Source organism: Neovison vison, chromosome 6, assembly GCF_020171115.1.
Source record: "Neovison vison isolate M4711 chromosome 6, ASM_NN_V1, whole genome shotgun sequence".
Classification (NCBI taxonomy): Eukaryota; Metazoa; Chordata; class Mammalia; order Carnivora; family Mustelidae; genus Neogale; species Neogale vison.
The window spans coordinates 150,515,927-150,537,532 of NC_058096.1; the positions used below are offsets into that span (position 1 = coordinate 150,515,927).

A 21,606-nucleotide genomic window follows, 5' to 3' on the forward strand; every position below is an offset into this window, starting at 1 on the left:
TTTTACATATTTTGTTTTAAGTCCTTTTTATTTTAAAAAAGCTCTGTGTATTCCTTGGTATTTTCATTAGGTGCAAAAACTGTTTTTATTTTTATTTAAAACTAAAGTAAATAGCCATCGCTGGTATAGATTTAGGATAGTGCTATAAAATCAAATTTAGTAGTCTGTGTATAATTACAAAGAAAAGGTTATCAACATAATATCAAAGTATGGGGACTTCATTTCTATGCAGTTTCACACAAGTCACTAAACGACCACTTACAGGGCTATCTATGAGAAATGAAACCAGCACTTACAGCGGGCCTCTTGAGTCCCACACCCAGTGTGCCACAACTACAGTGCCAGGAGGCAGACTCCTGCCCAACAGGAGACAAGGAGGGGTACACAAGGATAGGCCAAGTAAAAATAAGTAAAACTGTGACAGAGGAACAGAAATAAACGGCATCTGCCATGTCTAGAGGAGATGTCTAATGAAAATTACATTTATCCATTTAACCAGAATAAGCTGCAGTATGGTTACTAAACACTTTCCACTCATCTGAAATAACAGAGGTACCAGCAAAAATACGGTCAAGTTAGAATAGAAGAATTAAAAATACTTTTATAATTTTAGAGCAAGATGCTCAAGCAAAGCTATACTGCAAATCATTTATTTATACTCCTTTTCTGCAAAATGTGATTTATAGATTTTATACCATAAGAGGCTTAAGAAAATGCATCTTACTTGAAATAGTCACATTTAATTTAAAGTCTTAAATTGGATACAACGATGTTAAAATAGAGTGTCTTACAGCAAACTAATCAGAAATTATAACAGCTACACAGAATCAACTATTCAGAAGGAATACTCATAAAGTATGCTTTAAATTCAACTGCAATTTGAACTTAAGGGTTTTCTGCCCAGTTCTTTTGAAATTTTGAGTTTTCTATTTTTATTTTACCTAAATACTCATCTACCAAAATAAAAAATCACAGCTGAGATAGGTAAGTTGTGTTTAAATCCATGCCTTTACCTACCCATGAGGATACACCAATATGTTTCCCAGGGACATTCCAGAAAATACTGACACTGTAAGACAGTAATTCTGGGATCTTATTACAGCCAAGAAAAAGCTGAATCACCAATGCTGTAACAAAATTCCCAGAATTATTCTTTCTGCTGGAAAGTAGCTCCAGAACAAATGACAAATTCAAAAGGTACTAAAGTTTCATGATATCTATGGGTAGGTAAGATGGAAATACCATATTATTCACATATTCTTTTGTCAAAATTCCTGAAACTAGTAATATAGAAAGATATTCAAATGCTTTTAAGACTGTTAACTTTCTCATAATTTTTGACCTTAAGTATCACAAGTATCACATGTAGGCTTGTAATCACCAATTTATTAAAAAATTATTATAATCAGTGTTAATAAAGTCACATTGCTAGTGATTTTCTCTGTGATTATAAAAATCTCAGTGATTAAGAAAATTTACCGGGAATGACAGAATTACCTTGCTGAAGTCAACAGTACTATTTTCTCTGCTTCCTCCACCTCCATTACCTTTAATTTCTCCACTTTTACTATTGTCCAGGTTTCCAGGTGCAGACTGTGGAGAGGCCAAAATACCTGTTTTTAAGAATCAAGATATTCCAAATCAGTAAGGAGGAAATTCACTTTGCAAACTGACTCTGCTCATATCCTGAAAGTGATAATTTATTAAAAGCAAATGTGCAAGGTTTAAAAAAAAAAAGTGCCAAGTGTTAGTATCATACCAGCAAGACTAGAATAACATTTTAAGCAATAATGAAGCTGTATATTTTAACATTTAAAAATAATATAATTGGAATTTACAAAAACGGTGGCCATTTGCAAAGAGAAGGAAAAAGTGAGTAGGTGAGGAACACAGAAAATGGAAGAGCTGAGTCTCACTACACCACTACAAATACTCAAGGAATGCACTTGCGATGTACATAAACACACATGCCAACTGCAGAGCTTAATGATGCCAAATTACACTTGGCATACTTACATCAGTGACAATATTTATTTTCTGATAAACCTTAAATGCAACTCAGAAAATCCAAGAGTTCCATCAACTAAATGTAGGTTAAATTTATCAGAATCTTCCACCATAATGATATCCTCAATAATTTCATTTCTCTTGAGTAGTATTTACATGCTGCCTACTGCCATTACTCCTAAGAAGTATAACTTGAAAATACAATAGCAATGTTTTTACAGTATAAATACAAAAAGTGTTTTATAATCAAACACATCTGTGTTGAAATAAGCACCCTTTGCCACTTTGTAGCCGTATGACTTTAACTCACTCAACCTAAAAGCTCAGACAAATCTCTAAAATTAGCTTGTTTAGATTACAAATGATAGATATACATTCTATCAGTAGTATGCTCACTTCAAGTGATATCCAGCAGCAATATTTCACAACAATAAAATAATCTAAAAAAACCTATAGCCTATGACCAATTGTTAGCCCTGTGAAGTCTGCAAAAAGCTCAAGTCTCAATGTTTATAAAGTACAGAACACAGATTTCTACCACTAAATGTATCTCACTTTTTCAAAACACCCAGGATATTCTAGTTCAAGAATACAGCTTATTATTGTCCAAAACACTGAGCACAAGAAAAAAGGTGGTAGGCTGACCTACAACAGACCTGACTTTTAGTTTTAACTCTGCCACTCACACAACAATCTAGCTACCCACAGAAATTCAATTAAGCAGTTTGTGCCTAAATCCTATAAACTTTAAAGTTAATATTGGTAAATTTCCTGAATTTTAAGCACATTGGATATACCTGATCCATGAGAGGGAATTTTCATTTTTCTAGAACATAGTGTAACTAATAATTGAATCTACGTCATTTGGGTTTACTACTCCAACGCAGTGACCAAAGACATTTGTGACATCCCCTTCTCTTGTTAAATACCTAAAACAGGATGTTATCATGACCCAAAAACCTAAAAATAAAAAGCATATATAACTGTTGGGGTGGCTGACTGGCTTGGTCAGTGGAGTGTGCAACTCCTGATCTTGGAGTTGTGGGTTTGAGCTCCACACTAGGTGTCAGATTACTTAAAAATAAAATCTTAAAAAACAAACAAACAAACATATACAAACAATTTAGCTACATGCTCTGGAAGTGTTAAACAATTCTCAAATAAAAACTATATGCTAAAACTTATCTCATTTCTACCACCTTAGCTTAGCAGAATAGTGACTATGATTCCTCTTCTTTGACCTTTGCCTCTGAAATTCCAGAACAGAGTCCATTCCTTTATTAAAATACATGCCCAGTTTGGTGGGGGGAGGTGTGAAAACCAGGTTAACCAGTATTTTTCAGTGGCATATATTCAGTCCACACATGTATAATCAAAAGAATATACATGCAATTTCCCAGAACAGTGTCAGCCACCAGATTTTAAAGAGAAGAGTAGAACGGAGACTATGGGGAGAATGTAAGGATATAGTGGGAGCAGGAAGAAGAAATGATATGGAAATGCAAAACTGATAGAAGTTAGAATAGGATCTGAAGTCATCCAGCTAACCTGGTCATCCTAAACCTATTAGAACTGGCATAAGAAGTATACGTTAAAAGTTTTTCACCAGTATCTTCTCTATGTAGTCCTTCCCAATCTCAGCTAAGTTAAAGCTGTTTCTCAACCAGTAAAGGAAGTCTCCCTGCTTGTACAATAAATTCCAGTGCTCAGAATTAAATTGAGTAAATTCCCCAAAATTAAAACTATCACTAGCACAGATAACTCAGAAAGGCTGTACTTCTTGGCTTTAAAAAAAAACAACGTCTGTGTATATATATAAAATCAATACTCGGATTTAAAAATCATACTTTAGTAAATCTATTCTTTTGTGTTTACAGTTTTTCTCACAATAACATATCTACCTAGAGAAAGATAAATCCAAGATATCAGAGTCTTCTGCCACTAAAAGATTGAAAATAGAAGCAGCTGGAGCAGTGATACACAAAGAGAAGATTCTGTCCCCCAAGAGACATCTGGCAATAGGGAGGGACATTTTTCATCACCACAACTAGGGAGTAATACTGGCAGCTAGTGCAGAGGCCAGAGATGCTGTAGAACATCCTACAATGCACCTGATAGCCCCTCATGACAAAGACGAGTCCAGCCCAAAATGTCAACAGTGCCAAATTTGAAAAACAGGGAGTCAGAGGATAGTTACAAATACTAAAACTAAGCTTAACTCTTTTACATGTAATTATTCTCCAAAGCATAATAGGAAACACCACTTTCTTTCTTACTATGGGTATGCACAAATCATGATCCCGTGATACAAGATCTAGGACATCAGTCTCTTCAAAATGACGCTAAGGCCACTTTCCTCCTGTAACATAACAGCAGACTTCAAGGAAACTCAACCAGGGTTTCTAGGTGTTTTAAGCACCACAGGTAATCATACCAGGGAACAACATATAGCTGTTCCTATAATTTTAATTACATACCTTCTATACATGTCTTTTTAAACAGTAATTATGGGCTTTTTCTTGTCTTTAGAAATTCCTCTCTTTTCCCTCCATTCTAATTTCTTTTCTTTAAATCTCATGGCAGACTTATGGCAGAGGAGAAAAAAAAAAGCTGAATTTCTTCAATTTTCAGTTAATTGCTACCTTTATCTTAACAACATGGCCTAACAAGCTACTGTGAAACCGTGTATCATCTCCTAGTTCCCTTACAAAATTTATAATCCCTCATAGAAGCTGGTAAAACAAGAAATGTTCAGTATTACTGCTAGATATAAGTAAAAACAAATGCGAAGGATTAACTTTAAAATCACTTTTCTTGGGGCACCTGGGTGGCTCAGTGGGTTAAAGCCTCTGCTTTCGGCTCAGGTCATGATCCCAGGGTCCTGGGATAGAGCCCCACACTGGTCTCTGCTCAGTGCGTAGCCTGCTTCTCCCTCTCTCTCTGCCTGCCTCTCTACCTACTTGCGATCTCTGTCAACTAAATAAATAAAAAATCTTTTTAAAAAAATGACCTTTCTTCAAAGAAAAATAGTAAGTCTTGCTGGTTCTTTCTAATTAAGACTATTGATTACTTCTGAGTAAATAATTATAGGTATTTCTTTTTGTTCATTACTATACTATGTATTTTCTACAAGGTATTAAAATCTACAATGATATATTATACTGTAGATTTTGCTGTGGATAGATTGGAGTTCAATTCCTGGTCATTTATGGCATGATCTTAATAAGTCTTTGTTTTCTTGATTTGTAAAATAGGGAATAACAAGAACCTCATCAAACTGTTAGGACAATTATATTTGAAAAGTAATACCATTGCATGTAGAACAAACTAGAAAGCAATGGAAGCTATAGCTATGGTCATAACTAATGTACAATGACTTAGCCACCATATGTCCATTTTTTACTTCTAGAAATATGGTGTTTTGTTTTTTGGGTTTTTTTTGGCAACTACAAAAAGCCTTGATTAAATATACTTGGTATGTCTGGTGAAATTCAGTACAGAGAAAGAGAAGTTTGTCATATATGATAGGATCTCGAGGATTTTGTCAGAGGACTTAGGCTATCACTTACTAGTTCTATGATCCAGAGAGAAGTTCTCTAGCTTTTCTGAGTTTCTGAGTTTTAGAATCTGAGTTTCTGAAAAAAATGGGTGCATCCAACTAATTGACACAAATTTTTATACAAACTGAATAGCTAATACAATAAACATAAGTTATCAGTGAAGCATTAAATGTTACTGGTATTATGAAGAAATGAAAAAATACTTCTATGATTAAAACCACTAGCTAGCATTTACATGTCACACTGACACTTAGCTGTCAGTAAAAGAAGTCACTAAAGAATACTTCTTTATATGAATTGAGTGGAATGATATACATGTTTAAATGTACATATAACATATATTATGAAAACAAAATTACCATAATATAGAACACTTGGATGAATTATTAAACCTTCTATCCACTAAGAAATAATTTTTCTAATTCACAGACAAAAATATATCCTAGCCACTACTCTAGGATCTCTGGTCTTAAGAATTTCAAGGTCAATTTGGAGTAAAGGTAGCTATGACATTAAACAGAGGACAAACTAAAGTCTATCCCAAAATATAATACTAGTTTTAAAATAATGATGATTCCAGATAGCCATCAGAGAACTTTGATCTTCTCAGAGACAAAAGGAGGAAAAGAATATTTGATCCTATTTGTGTTAGGAAGGTTAAAATATTCTGCAGTCTTTGGAAAAAAGCAACAAATAGTAGCTGAAAGGCACATCACCTCGTTGTAATTTATGTCCAAGATGTGTTCATTCATACTATGAAGGAAATGCACAAGAAGTCACCATTTTTTTTAAATCTTATAGAATTAAAAAATTACTTATAACAATTTGTTTTTCTGAACCATTCAAATGTCCTGATCTGTAAAATCTCAGTAAAAATTTTTGAAAGGGCTTTAAGTTATGCGTAGTTCTTTGCAGTCTTTTTGTAATCTAAAAATGTTTAATGCTTCTGTTCTTTTCTACAATATACTATAAGGGAAAAAAAACATGCAGAAGTCAAAATAAATTATAAGCATTATCTACATATGCTGCTAAAGCTCTGTGCTGAAAGGCATTCCAAGTGCAAGTGATCCAGAGGCAAAAAGCACCACACAAGGAGGATGCGAATAGTTGCCTGGAGTCATGTCAACATTTTCCTCCTTCTTCTGCTCCTGGCCTCTCAGTGCTTCTAAGTCTTCCTCAGGCGGATGAATTACTACTGTGGGAATATCATCACTGGCAGGTGAAACCAGTAGTTCTGGGGCCTGAAGCTGACTCTGCTGGGAACTTCTGGAGGTCAGGCGACTGACGCTAGGGCTGGAAGGAGGGCTGTTTTGAGGGGTGGGTACTGGGGTTGTACACCTTGAGCCTGCAGGGCTTCCAGCTCTTGAAGAAGGAAGAAGATGACTGAGAAGAAGAGATAAAGGCGATTCTCCTCTCAATGAAAGGTTTGAGGCAGACAGACCTGTTCGTAAAGAGTGGCGGGAGGCTGAAAGGCCTTCCCCTGAGATAAAACAAATAAATGAAAAATGATGAAGTTCATTGCAGAAGGCAAACAGACACACACACATAACATCAATTTACAATGTAAACTGCAAGCTTTAAAGCCCAAAATTTCAAATTCATGCTATCAGAGTTAGCATGGCAATCAGATGTTTAAATGTTAGAAAGGCAATGAAAAGCTGCTTAAATTATACCTGAAGGTGTATCCAGAAAACAAAACAGAAAATAAAAAACAATGCAAATGATAGATGCTGGGGGGTAATATTCTGTTAGTAATCCCAATATTCAATAATGTGGCTTTTTAAAAAAAACTATCAGTGCAAAGTTGATAAACAATAAATAGCAAATAAGAATGTAATATAAAAATAAGCTAAGAAACAAAACCCTAAACAAAACTTACAAGCACTGATAGATTCTATTTAGTGTATTTTTCCTACACTGTACCCAAGCTGCTATAGGTAATTCTCTCACAAGGAAAGTTTGTATCATCTAATAATTCCTAACTTAAAATCGATACCAAATCTTTACATTAGTCAGTAGAGCATCACCTACTGGTAGTGCTCTCAAGCAAAATTTTAAAACATAAGGAAAGTTACAGGAATTAAAAAAAAAAAAAGTATCAATTTGAAAGGGTATTCTTCAGCCCTATAAAGATACTAGAAATGTCTTAAAATATGCATCCATTTCTAATACAGCAGATAAAATTAAATACATACAATTTAATTTAGCTAGATAATAAAGTATTTCTCACCAACAGTGGCAAAAATGAAGTAAGTCTAGCATATTTCAAAAGGTCATATACATTTATATTTCAAAGATCTGGTTTTCTAAGAAGTGTAGCTTAGTGGAATACTGATTTTAGGGAAAACATGAGAACTATGACAGTCAATCCTATATGATCTAAGTTATCAAAGCCATATGCTCAAGAGATCCCAGAAATATAAAAAAGATGAACCTTAGTTCATAAACAACCACAACTTAGTTAAAACTAAAGCTATATGCTGTTAAATTACAACTATAATACAAAAAAATGACATGCGCATGCTAAAATGACATTTAAAAGAAAACACCCATTGTCTTATGATTAAAAGGAAACAAATGACAATCAGGGAATATCAGGAACAATTCCACGTGAAGCATAAAGATTTAATAGGGTCTCTCTGAGTAAGAGAAAGCTCAGGAAAGCTGAGAATATACAGTACATGAAGATGAAAAAGACGCAAAATGTGGCTTGGATGGCTTAATTTTAAATTGAACTTAGGTCCGTAAGAAGAAAATGTACTTAAGTATGTCACGCTGAGCTGCTAAAGATGATTACTGTCCACTCTAGACACATTAAACCCCATCCCATCCCCAATGGCTGTTTGTTTGTAGAATGCTTAAAAGCCATATTATTATTGCAGGGACAAAGATGATGAGCAGAAAAACACTGTGGTCCATCAACCACCCCTCTTAACTCTAATCCTTGGGTAATGGTATCAGCTAGAGGCAAGAAGGATCCTCCTAAGCAACTCCAGCCCTTTGGACCTAGGTTTTGGAGAGTCTCAGTCATCAGAGCTCTCTCTTTGAGAGCCAAAACAGAACCCCAGGGAAGTATCTTCTGCCTCCAGATGTGCCAGCCTTAAAACAGTGATGGAGGTGAATAGCTACAAAAACAATGCATCCCCACATAAGCCACCAGGTCCCACATAATCCACTGCTAGACCATGACAGTTGAGAGCTAGAAAATGGTCTGTGCCATTCTCAATGGTTTGGAAGACATCAAGGAAGTCATCCCTAGCTTAAGAACAAACCATCCATAAAAAACCTTACACAAAGTATATAAATAAAGGGCAGTCAAATCATCAAACCAACCCAAAAACATTTATGCTCTGCAAAAAAAGTATATTTGGGGAAACAAACAAAAAAATCACTATGAAAAATCTAATATAAATAATAAAGTTTCAAATCCAAGACTTAGAATAAAAGATTAAACTTACAGATCATAATTTATGTCTCTTTAATCAGTTATTCAATTGTTCTTGACAAAAACAAAAAAGAAAGAAGTAATTCAGGATTGGCTATAGTGATAAATGTGCCATTATAACAAAGTGAATATTTAGTTTTTTCATCTGAATGATTTCTACAAATTAGTTGTCATGTTATAAAGAATATTTTAGAAATGATATTTTTAAATACAAAAATAACATCATTCCTTTTTAAAAAATAATAAAAGAGATAATAAAATGATCTACAGAATTATCTGGAAAAAATATCTTTCTGCCCCCAAATGCTAATTGTACACTGGAATGCTGTTAGAGTAGAAGTGTTAGTGAAACTGGATGCCACAACTTATCTCACCATTCCTTTCAAGCAAGTGAGGGTCAGAATGTTTCTTGCCTATATCTGCAAAAGATCGAACAAGGGGAATCCGACTGGTGAATCTTTTCTCATTCTGATGATGATGTCTCTTCAGAAGAGCTTCTCTGACATTCTCTCTTATGGACTCATCCAACTGGCCAGAGGCTATCATGTTGTCCAATACCATATCTATTGAAAGAAAAGTTAACAGCCGTTTTTATTAAATAAATGAATATCTGGATGACTATAACATAAACCATAAAATGTACATGAAACCTTACTGAAAAATAAGACCTTTAAATAGTTCTCTAGAAAATATCATTCTCTTCTGATATTGAATAATGTATGCGTAAGGATAAATATGTGCTAAAGGGGTGGTGGGTGAGAATGGGGTAACTGGGTGATGGGCATTAAGAAGGGCACTTGATGTATAGAGCACTGGGTGTTGTATATAACTGATGAATCAACATTCTACCCCCAGAAGTAATAATACACTATATGTTAACTAACTTGAATTTAAATAGGGAGAAAAAAAAGAAAGATAAATATGAACATTATCTAAGAAAAGTAAACAAGTTACATGAAGACCCCTATCTTTTGTAAATACTGTTATTTCTAAAGAGGTCATTATTCTACACTAATAGCCTTCCTATAGTTGAAAGTGCTTTCCTGATATGGACACAATAAATTCTATTAAACTCAATATTCAGTAATATTGGCTTCCTAAAAAGTAAAGGTATTTTATTGCCTCGCTTCATATTTTTTGTCAAAATTACAGATGAGCATTGGACTCTTTCATTCAATAATGAACTATTTACTGAGTACCTTACATGTTGGGAATACAGAATTTAATTAAGGAGATCAAGTTTCCGCTTTCACTCTTCTAGAGGTAGAAAAACCAATGAGCAAGTGAAAGGATAAAATATCGTGAAGTAATAAATTCTAGGAAGATGAGTGTATCAGGCTGTGAGGGAAGTATGGGGAATGGAGAGATTAATGTAATGCCATATAATACATTATTGTAGTGATTGGACTATTTTTAAACTATAAAATATATATAAATATTTTAAAACAGTGCCATTAATTTGAGATAAAACAGTCAAGCTTTCAAACATAAGAGATTCCTCTGAGAGAAAACTGGAATCAACCTGATAGGTAGACTGTAACATTAACATAAGTACTACAGCCTACTATACAAAGGGACTTTGGATTAGAAGACATTACATCATAAATAATTAAAACATTGCTCTGTGTTATGTGATACTTGCAAAGCCAAAGTAATGTCTCCTAATACTATTCAAGAAATCTGTATACTCACAGGGAACTGACTTCCATGTGAGATCCATACCTGTTTTTCTATACTTTTTAGACCTTTCTTTCTTCTCTTCCTCCTCCTCAGAATACTTTCTTTTTCCTGTACCACCTGCTCCTTGTTCTCATGTGTTCAAAGTCTATAAATAAGTAGTAAATAAGCAGTACATTTAATGTCCTTGTGGATTTTCCCCAGATACCTTGGTCCAAAAACTGAAGAAACAAAAAGCTCTTTCCTCTACATTTCCAGAAACAGACTACATATCTTGCTTATGGCACCACTTTCTTTCTGGTACTACAGTTGTGCTTGTCTAGTTTATTAATCTTCTAGACTAAGTTTATTAAAGACAAAAAGGGTTATTTATATGTGTACTCCTCATGCTGTCTTACAGAGGACAGAACTTCAACCAAGAGCAATTTATCAATGGTCTAAAATCCCACCTCATTTTCCTTATTTAAATATGGCTAATTTCAGCACAACATAGGTACTGAAAAAGTGCTTAACCTGCTATTTCATCTAGAGTGCTTGCTCTCATGTCCAGCATCACTGTTCCATTTAGGATGCAACTTCTTAGTTCAAAAAGACTGTGCAAAGAAAGAGTTGCCACATAAGGTTTACTCCATCGGTCACCACCATCTTCAACATCCTCTTCAAATTTCAGCCATCTGAAATACGTCAACCAAAAATATATTTTGTAAATAATGATGATTTCATTTGCTTATTTTAATATAATAAACATACGCTTGTTCTTTTTTTATATATACTTGTTCTTTTAAAGAGAAAAAAAAGATTACCACTACCAACACAAAATTTGACTACAAACTCATTTTTACAAAGTGAACCATTAGCTAATGGTCCACTCTACTCACAAGTTACAACCTCTACAGTTCCTCATTCTGTTCTAGCTACACAATAATAGGTCCTCAAAGACAAACTACAGAACCTTGTGGTTTCCACTGCTAATCCTCTTCTAAACTGAACATATGCAGCAGGACCTTGATTTTTGAAATTTATTTCTCTAATTAAAGACATTAAAAAGTATAATTAACATAATTACTTCTATGCTATGTTAAAGTGGTAAGGATTACTTAAGAAAACCAATTTTGAGAATAAAGAGATAAACTAAAGCTATAGCTTCCAGAGAAGAAGAAATTCTCTCCTCATTATTTTAAAGCACCCAGGAACATTATATTTACAACACAAGAAAAAAAATCAAGAGAAGCCAACTAAATATGAAGACTAATAATACAGGTATTATTACCTGGCAGTTTCTTTCCATTCATACTCTTCACCATCTCTGTAACACAGTTCATCCATTTCCGTAAAGAGATCATGAGGAATGTGCTCTTCATCATCATCTTCAGTACCAAGAATGAACTGAACTCTTTGGGATGGTGTATCTTGACAAAAGAATTTAAATACACTGAAAAATTGCCGCAATTCCTTCAAAGATAAACTCAGTTTGAAAGTGAGATGCATTCAAATAAATGTATTTATTTGAATATTTAATATATTTCAATAAAAATAAATAAAAATATATTCCATCAAAACTTTTATTAAAATACTATAAATCTGGAAGAAAACAAAGACCAACAATCCAAAAACAAAGAGTACCACAGAAAGATCACCTCCATAGACAAAAAAGAAAAATTATATCTTAAAAATAAACAAGTAAGGGGTGTCTTGGCTGGCTCAGTCAGTAGAACATGTGACTCTTGATCTCAGGGTTGTAAGTTTGAGCCTCATACTGGGTACAAAGATTACTTAAAAATAATATTTTTTAAAAAGTAAAATTAAAAATAAATAAGTGAAACTAATATAACGTGTAAAAACAAATAAAAATATACAATATCCAAAAACATGGAACACTATATCAAAAATAAGACTCTTTTCTCACTAAAAATATAAGAAAATGTTGGACAAAACAAATTTTAAAAATATGTAATTAATATGTAGATAAGATCAAAGCTGAAAAAGGAAAATCTCCCAATGTCCAAAAAATTACGAGAAAAAGCAAAGTGAGAGGTATATAGAAACTGGCTTTTTGTACTACCACAGAGAAGCAAAACTCTGTCAGCTAAGGTTAGGGAGGCAGGACAAATCACTGATATGAAACAGAATCCCCATCATGGCATCTGAATTTAAACTACCTACACAGTCAGTATAGGGTCCCTTGAAAAATTAGTATAAACTCTAGTCCAGGACAGTTGATAGCCCTTGGACAAGAAAACAACCAAAAGCATCAGCTGAAAACAAAATCAACTCCTGCTGAATATGAGATATGAAGTCAAAATCAAAATCTACACCGAAGTAAACAAACTTGCAGGCACTTGCAGATGCAATAAACAGGTTAAAGAATATGTTAGGACGATTAATAAAGGAAAAGACAGGGACACCTGGGTGGCTTAGTTGGTTAAGTTGCTGCCTTTGGCTCCGATCAAGATACCAGGGTCTTGGGATTAAGTCCCATGTCAGGTTCCTTGCTCAGCAGGAAGCCTGCTTCTCCCTCTGTCTTTGCCCCTCACCCTTGCTTGTGCTCACTTGCTCTTTCTCTCTCTCTCTCTCTCTCTGGCAAATAAAATCTTTTAAAGATAAATAAATTTTTAAAAAGAATTTTTATAAATAATATTAATAAATAAATAAAGGAAAAGACAAAGCTGAAGAAATCAGACTGCATCAATAACAAATAAGAAGATGGAAAACTAAAGGTTCAGAAATGTAGAGAACAAAGTAAGAAAAATCAAACAGGAAAAACTCCAGAAATCAGAAAACACAGAACAGGGGAGAAGAAATAAAAAGCAAATTTGAAAATTTTCCAGTATGTATATCACATAGGTCCTCATATTAAAGGACCACCCTGAGACCTATGCAGGACAAACTAAAACATATTATGACTGAAATTCCTGATGTTTTGAACCTTCCAACATTTATGTCTTACAGTTCTCTTGTCAGATTTACTTCTAAGCAGTATTTTTGGTTCTACTATAAGTGGTTTTTTTTTTTAAAAGATTTTATTTATTTATTTGACACAGAGAGATCACAAGTAGGCAGAGAGGCAGGCAGAGACAGAGAGAGAGAAGGAAGTAGGCTCCCTGCCGAGCAGAGAGCCCTATGCGGGGCTCGATCCCAGGACCCTGAGATCATGACCTGAGCCGAAGGCAGAGGCTTAACCCACTGAGCCACCCAGGTGCCCCATAAGTGGTTTTTTTATTTCAATTTCTGATTGTTCATTGCTACTCGAGAAATATATAGAAATATAATTGTATATTTTATAACCTTTCTAAACTCACTTAGTTCTATAATTTCACAGATTCCCTAGGATTTATATACATGATCTTGTATCTGTAAATAAAGACAGTTTTACTTCTTCCTTTGCAATCTGTATGCCTTTAATTTTTCTTGCCTTATCACGCAAGCTAGGTGCTACAATACCATGTTCTACAGAAGTGGTAGAGAACAACCCTGCCTTTCTCCAAATCATAACGAGAAAGCATTCCATCTCTCAGCACTAAGTGTGAGGTTGACAAAGTGTTTTTGTAGATGCTGTGTATCTGGTAGAGGAAGTTTTCTTTTATTCCTTCTTTGCTGAGAATTTTATCATGAATGGCCGTGGAATTTTGTCAAAGGCTTTTTCTGCACCTACTGAGAAAATTACAGGGGTTTCCTCCTTTATAGTGTTAATGTGGTTATTTATATTGATAGTTAAATTTTATACCAACCCTGTTTTCCCACATGGTTATTATACTAATATCCTATTGCTGCTGTAACAAATTACCACAAACTTGGTGGCCTAAAGTCTTATATAGTTCTGGAGACCAGAAGTCCAAAATGAGTCTTACAATGTTAAAGTCATTGGCTGGTTCATTCTGCAAGCTCTAGGGGAAAAATCCATTTCCTTACCTTTTCTAGCTTCTGGAAGCTGCCTATGTTATTTGGGTCTGAACTACTTACTACAACTATTTGCTTGCATGGTCAAAACTACTTCCTCTCTGATCTTCTGACTCCCTCTTACTAAAGGATCCTTGTAATTACAACTGGCCCAATGGCATACTTCACTCAATTTCTCCATCTAAAAATCCTTAATCTAGTCACATTTATAAATTCAAGTTTGCTATCAAGTTAACATTCACAGTTTCTGGGCATTGGGAAGAGAGATATCTTGGGAACCATTATTCTGCCTAACACAGTAATGATACAGTATCCTTTTTGGATATTACAGGGTAAAATGTGTTTCTAGTTTGTTAATGCTTTGTGAATCTACATTCATGAGAGATATTTAGTCTATAGTTTTATTTTTTTGTAACAACTGTTATTCAGTTTTGGTATCGAGGCAATGTTGGATTCATAACAATGAAATGGGAAGTAGTCCTTCATCTTCGATTTTCTGGCAGTCTCTCTAATTTCTTCCTTATATGTTTGATCAGATTCATCCATGATGCCATCTGGGAGTAAAATGGCATTGTGGGAATGTTTTAGACTACAAATTTAATTTCTTTATACATGTAGGGTAAGATTATCCATTTTTTTGTTAGTTTATATTCTTAAGGAATTTCACCATTTTATCTTAAAATACCAATTTTGTTGGCATAAAACCATTCATAATATTCCCTCATCAGTCTTCTAATACCTGTACAATCTGCACTGAAATTTTCTGATGCTGGTAATTCATATCTTTTTTTTCTCCCTCATCACTCTGGCTATATAAGTTTATCAATTTTACTTATCTTTTCAAAGAATCAGACTCCAGTCTAACTGATTTTTACTCTTGTTTTTCTGGTCTTTATTCATTTTCTGCAACAGTTTTTATTTTTCTTTTCGTTTCCTTACTTTGGTTTAATTTGTTCTAGGCTTTCTCCTAGTTTCTTAAATTAAAAATTTAGGTCACTGAAGATCAGATCTTCCTTCTTTTCTAATATAAGGATTAAATGCTTCAAATATTCCTCTATGCACTGCTTTAACTGCATCTAACGAATTTCAATTTATACATAGTCCTAACTTTGCACAGTACCATGCTAACAGAACCTGTACACCAGAAGCATGTCCTCACTTTGCAAGATTTTATCTCAATCATTGCCAGTACTGTGTTTTTATTTTTATGAGTTCAAAATATTTCCTAATTTCTTTTCCGATTGCTTCTTTAACCCAGAGATTATTGAGAAACATCTGTTTAATTTCCAACTATCCAGGGATTTTTCTTGGTATCTTTGTAATTTAATTCCATTGTGGTCACAGAATATACTTTCAATCTTTTCAACGTATTAAGACTTATTTATTGACTGGAATATAATCTATCTTGGGAAACATTCCATCTACACTTGTAAAAAAAAATGTATTCTGCTATTGTTGGGTGGAGGGCTCAAGGAATATGAATATCAACCTAACTGATAATATTACTCAGGTCTTCCATATCCTTACTGATTTTTTTTCCTGTATTATCCATAACTAAGAAAAGAGAGTTGAAATCTATAACTTTTATAAATTTATCCAACTGTAAATTTATCTCTCTTCTCAATTTTATCACTTCTGCTTCATGTATTTTGAAGCTGTTATTATATGCATATTCATATAGGATTGTTACATCCTGGCTTCAGCAATTTAATTTTTATGTGCCTTTGTGTGATTATCTTCATGTTTCTTCTTGGGTTTTGCTGAGCTCCCTGAACCTGTCCAGAGTTTTCATTAAACTTAGAAATTTTATAACTATTATTTCTTCAAATATTGTTTTCTGCCACCTTCTTTGCTGGCACTACAAATATACATATGTCAGACTAACCGATATTGCTCTACAAATTACTGATGCTCTATTTATTCATTTCAGTGTTTTCTATTTCACTTTGGGTAGTTTCTATCACTATGTCTTGAAAATCACTGACTATTTTTTTTCCTGTACAGCCAAACCCACTGTTAATCTTACTTAGTGTATTTTTTCACTTCAGAGACTGTATTTTTCATCTCTGGAATTTCCTTTTGGGTTTTCTTACATTTTCAATTTCTCTGTTCATCAGTCACATTCTCTATCTTCTTGAACATACAAAGCAGATATGTTATAGTTGCTTTAACATGTTCACTTTTGAATTCCATCAACTCTGTCATTTCTGGGTCGGTTTCTACTAGTTTATTTTTCTCCTAGTTATGGCTCCTATCTTCCTACTTTTCATATTTCAAGTAATTTGTAGATATCAGATATTGTGGATTTTATATGCTTAGGTGCTGGATTTTACTTTATTTCTTTTAGTAGTACTGTACTTTGTCCTGGAAAAGGACTTTAATTCTTTTAAGACCTGCCTTAAAAATTTTTAGAACAAATCCACTGCAGCTTTTGGTGTAAAATTAAGATCCACTATTAGGGCAATACCTTTCTGAGAACTCTCCACAATGCCCCATATGCCAAGATCTTTCCTCTCTGTCTGATGGAAACACACCCTATTCCCAGTCTTATACAATATCCAAGAACTATTTAGCCTACTGTTTTCTGGTGGCCATTTCCCAGGCCTCAAGTAGTTTCCTTAATGACTTTTGGAAGCGTCTCTGTGTATAGCTCTCTACTCTCTGGCACTCCCTACCTGACTGGCCTCTTTGGCCTTACCAAATTCCAATCTCTGTCTCAACTCTCAGAGCCTGCAAGGTTCTGTTCCAGATTCCCCTCCCTGTGCTGTGGCCTGGAAACTGTCTCTAGGTAATATGCTCAGGCAAGCATAAGGCTCATCTCACTTTCCTACCCTCTCTCAGTGGTCAGAATGGTACAATGTGTTGTCCAATATCTGTAAGTTAATGTTTTATGCACTTTGTCAATTTTTCTAATTGTTTAAAGTAAGAGGGAAAATTCATGTTATTCCATCATGTCCAGAAGCAAAAGTCCTAAGTAATTTACATTTAGAGAGTGGACAATGGGAAAAAAGAGACCTCATTCATAGCAATTTCTTGGATACATATTGGCAGTTAAAACCAAAAGAAACCTACTTCAGTGGCATAAAACTTTTCTAAGAATAGTTATTCCATCAAAAAGTCACAAATATTTCCTCCACTAAATTCTTCAAACCACTATATTTAGACTTCACATGTATACCTTAGCTTGAAACATCAAACCACCTATCCTAGTGACCACACTTACAGTTTTACAGATAGCATTCTATAAAAACATGATCTACCCTTTTATTCACATCAATTAGAGAAGCATAATGATCTATTCAAAATAGCAGAAGATATCCTAAACTGGATGGATACATCATACAGAACAGCAAAATAGTTCTAAATAGTTCTAAATTACCTAATATCATCAAAGTCTACCAGTGACCCTTTCTGAAACTAGTACTGGTTTCTCCATTGGTACCTACAGGACTTTTGTTTAACTATGTGACCACTTAGTACTTTGTACTAGGCCATCATATACCAGGCCATGTACTACCTCTTAACAGAAGCTTTTAAGAGATTCCCATCACATTTAACCTCTCTAAGCTGAAGTATCTCCATCTACAAAATGAAAACAATACCCATCTTTTAAAAATGCAGAGAAAATGCATGTGGTATTGTTCAGCCATAAAAAAGAATGAAATCTTGCCATTGGCAATGACATGGAAGGAGCCACAGTATAATGTCAAGCAAAGTTAAGTCAGTCAGAGAAAAATAAATACCATATGATTTCATTCATATGTGGAATTTAATAAACAAAACAAATAAGGAAAGAGAAAAAAAAAAAAAGAGAGAAAAACAAACCAAGAAACAAACTCTTAACTACAGAGAACAAACTGATAGTTACCAAAAGGGAGGTGGGTAGGTGATGGGTGATATAGGTGATGGGGATTAAGGAATGTATTTGGTGTGATGAGCACCAGGTGTTGTATGGAACTGCTGAATCACTATATCATACACCTAAAATGAATATAACACTGTGTGTTAAGTAACTGGAATTAAAATTAGAATTAAAAAAATAAAATTAAAAGCGCAGAGAGAATTAAATCAAAGAGCATATGTCAAGGGCTTGGTGGAATGCTTAGCACAGAATTGGCACTTCATAGATCACTATTTTCTTATGTTCATGTTGTAGCTCTATGACCCATAAGATTCTTTCCCTCTTCGTTACAAAAACATTCCTTTAGCAAGCACACAAATGCCTCCAAGGACAGCTCATGTAACTTTGCTAGAATGCACATACTAGAACCCACGGTGTAGAGATGGCCATGCAGGCCCATTATGTCCTAAAAAAATGATGTTGCTTTATATGTCCACTAACTACAATATCCTAGAAGTCCTCCTCAAGCTGTACAGCATTTGCACATTTCAGGGCCACTTAAATCGGTACTTACCAAAATTTTTTTCAGGTAATATTCTCTTTCCTCTACCATATGCCTTTTTTCTTTCTGATTTCCTCTATTGGCCCTTCTGTATTTCTCTTCTTTCAAACAAACCTCTGTCCTTTCACAGGCAATACTATCAAATGAGAGCACTCTTTTTTTGCAAAGATAGCCAAATAGTTCAATTTAGTGGGTAAATTTTTCTAGCCAAAAAATGGAAGAAAAATTAATCTTATCCAGGAGCCTGAAGATTCCAGATATTTGTTCATTGCACATATAAATAATGAAATATATAATAGAGAAAAATATTATTACTTCAATGAGTATATTCCTTGGAGAAAAAAATATTACTTCAATTAGTATATTCTTCAAGGTTTAATAATGTGTCTAAATTACAGCAGACATAAAATTTAAGAAAGAAAATATTCTACTTTTTAAACAAAATTTGTCAGGAAAGAATTTTAAGGTGTTAACAAGGAACTACTGTTTTCTCTTACCATAAGAAGGAGACTCCCGTCCATCTTCTTTATCTGATTCTTTATCTTTTCTTCTTCGGTGGTGATGTTTGTGTCCACGATGCCTATGACGCCGACGACTCTCTTTACTAAATGGGACGTGAACGCCAATATAGACAGCTCGATGACCTAGCCAAGGGTTCAGAAACATTACTAATTTTCCAAAAAGGAAAGAATACACATAAAAGTATACCAAATTTTACTTTGATAAAAAAGAATTATATTTAAGCTCATGTAATTAACCATGCTATTTCCTGTTCTTTTCCTTTGCAGAACACTAAAAGAATGCTGTCACAGATTAATACCACTGACTAATAAAACAGGTTACTGTGTAAGCATTATTTTGGCAAGGTTAAAAAGGCATTTTGGGAAAGAAGATGAAAGAAGAGATTGGCCTATCTGAAATCATACCATGTAGACATAAATTTATTCCACCAACATTTTGATGTCAAACCTAGTTAACAGACATCCTTAAGAGATATGTTTTAATGATAATACCTTATAATCAATATTCATAGACAGATATTTATAAATATTTATTAATTACAGTTTTGAAAATCTCAAATCAGCAAGGTCCAAATTACTGAAAGCCAAATTAAATGTAAATGATCCAAATACTCCAATTAAAGGGCATAAATTATCAGATCGGTGGGGGGAAACAATATAATAAGGTTATCACATGCTTCTGGAATATTAAAAAGCTACTGTTGAATTTGCACAATTCCCAATTTGTATTGTGACCAACAAAATGGTTATAAAAGGTAGTCTCTGCTTTTGTCCACTAAATAAAACTTAATCAAGGAACTAGAAAGCTAGCAGCACTATGTCAAATACTGAGGCATGAACTTGACTTCTTAAATAGTTTAAGTAACGTTCCTTTCTAAGTTACATGGAGTGGTGGGCTACAAGTTTAACTAATTGGCAACTCTACAAATGCCTTCTGACACGGTGCTGCTTTTTGACCTTACGTACTTTAAAAAGTAACATGCTGAAATACACATAGTTAATGACATTCTTTTCTTAACAAGTTCCCTAAGATGGTCAGAAAATAAATACTTCAAGGAACTGAATTTCTTGAAGTATTTATTTTCTGACCATCAAGATCCTCTACTTTAGATGAGATGTGAAAGTACAGTCAATCCTCATTATTTGTGAATTCTTTATTTTCAAATTTGCCAACTTCTTAAAATTCACTTGTAACCCTAAAATCAATACCCACGGCAATTCTGCGTTCATTTACCAATATCCATTTACAAAAAATTTGAGTTTTCTGAAACACACATATCCAGCTAAATTTGAAAAAGTTGACTTGATTTCTTGCTTCAGATGCCAACACAGTAATATCAATAAATTAAGTCATTACATTTAAACTAAAACAGAACTAGATATACAATGGACTATAGATATACAACAACTAAAATTATTTGCTTTACCATCTTCCCATGCCTAGTACGTTGCCTAGTACACAGTACACACTAGATAAAAAAAATTATAGAAATTAAATACCAATTATTTTTTAAGCCCAAAATTAAAAATCAATTGTATAGCATGGGGGGAGGGGAGATGATGGAAATGTTCTAGAATTAGAGTGGTCATGGTTGCACAACATAGCGAATATACCTTAAATATAATTAACTATGCACTTTAAAATGGTGAAATTTATGTTAAATGAATTATATCTCAATAAGAAAACTAAAAAAATTATAACAAAACTCAATGATATTACTATTTAATTTTAGTGAGACTATTTTCTTCTGAATACTACAGAAAAGTAGAAATTAAAAAGTCAGATTCTCATCACTGAGCACTGGGAATTACAAGGTTGTACTCCAATTAGTACTAATGGCTCTGGCACACAGCCCTAATGCACCAAAATAAAAATAAATTATAGGAGTTTCCAATTTAGAAAGAATAAACAGGAATATGAAAATCTAAGCCTTGTTTATTTAGCTTTTATTATCAACCTTAGTGTTCTATGTTACGATTCTTTCTTTTCTTTCCTTTCTTTCCTTTTCTTTAACCTTTACTCTGTCAAAGGGCTATTCAGTCAAACGCAGATAAACGTAATCTCTCCCTCAAACCCCATACTGAAATTTAGATAT

General features: G+C 33.8%; 1 protein-coding gene across 6 annotated transcripts in view; it reads right to left on the reverse strand.

Moving 5' to 3' along the window:
• Positions 1-21,606, reverse strand: part of SLC4A7 (solute carrier family 4 member 7) — a 111,310-nt gene that overhangs the window by 43,751 nt on the left and 45,953 nt on the right. For 4 of the 6 annotated variants that reach the window (XM_044252594.1, XM_044252590.1, XM_044252592.1 and 1 more), the window contains exons 3-7: positions 19,487-19,633; positions 11,960-12,098; positions 11,203-11,363; positions 9,387-9,575; positions 1,498-1,613 (exon numbers count right to left, since the gene is read on the reverse strand). In XM_044252594.1, coding sequence (XP_044108529.1) covers positions 1,498-1,613; positions 9,387-9,575; positions 11,203-11,363; positions 11,960-12,098; positions 19,487-19,633 — 752 coding nt within the window. Of the gene's footprint in view, positions 1-1,497; positions 1,614-6,678; positions 7,048-9,386; positions 9,576-11,202; positions 11,364-11,959; positions 12,099-19,486; positions 19,634-21,606 lie in introns of all 6 variants that reach the window. The other 2 variants (XM_044252595.1, XM_044252593.1) reach the window with 2 other exon arrangements.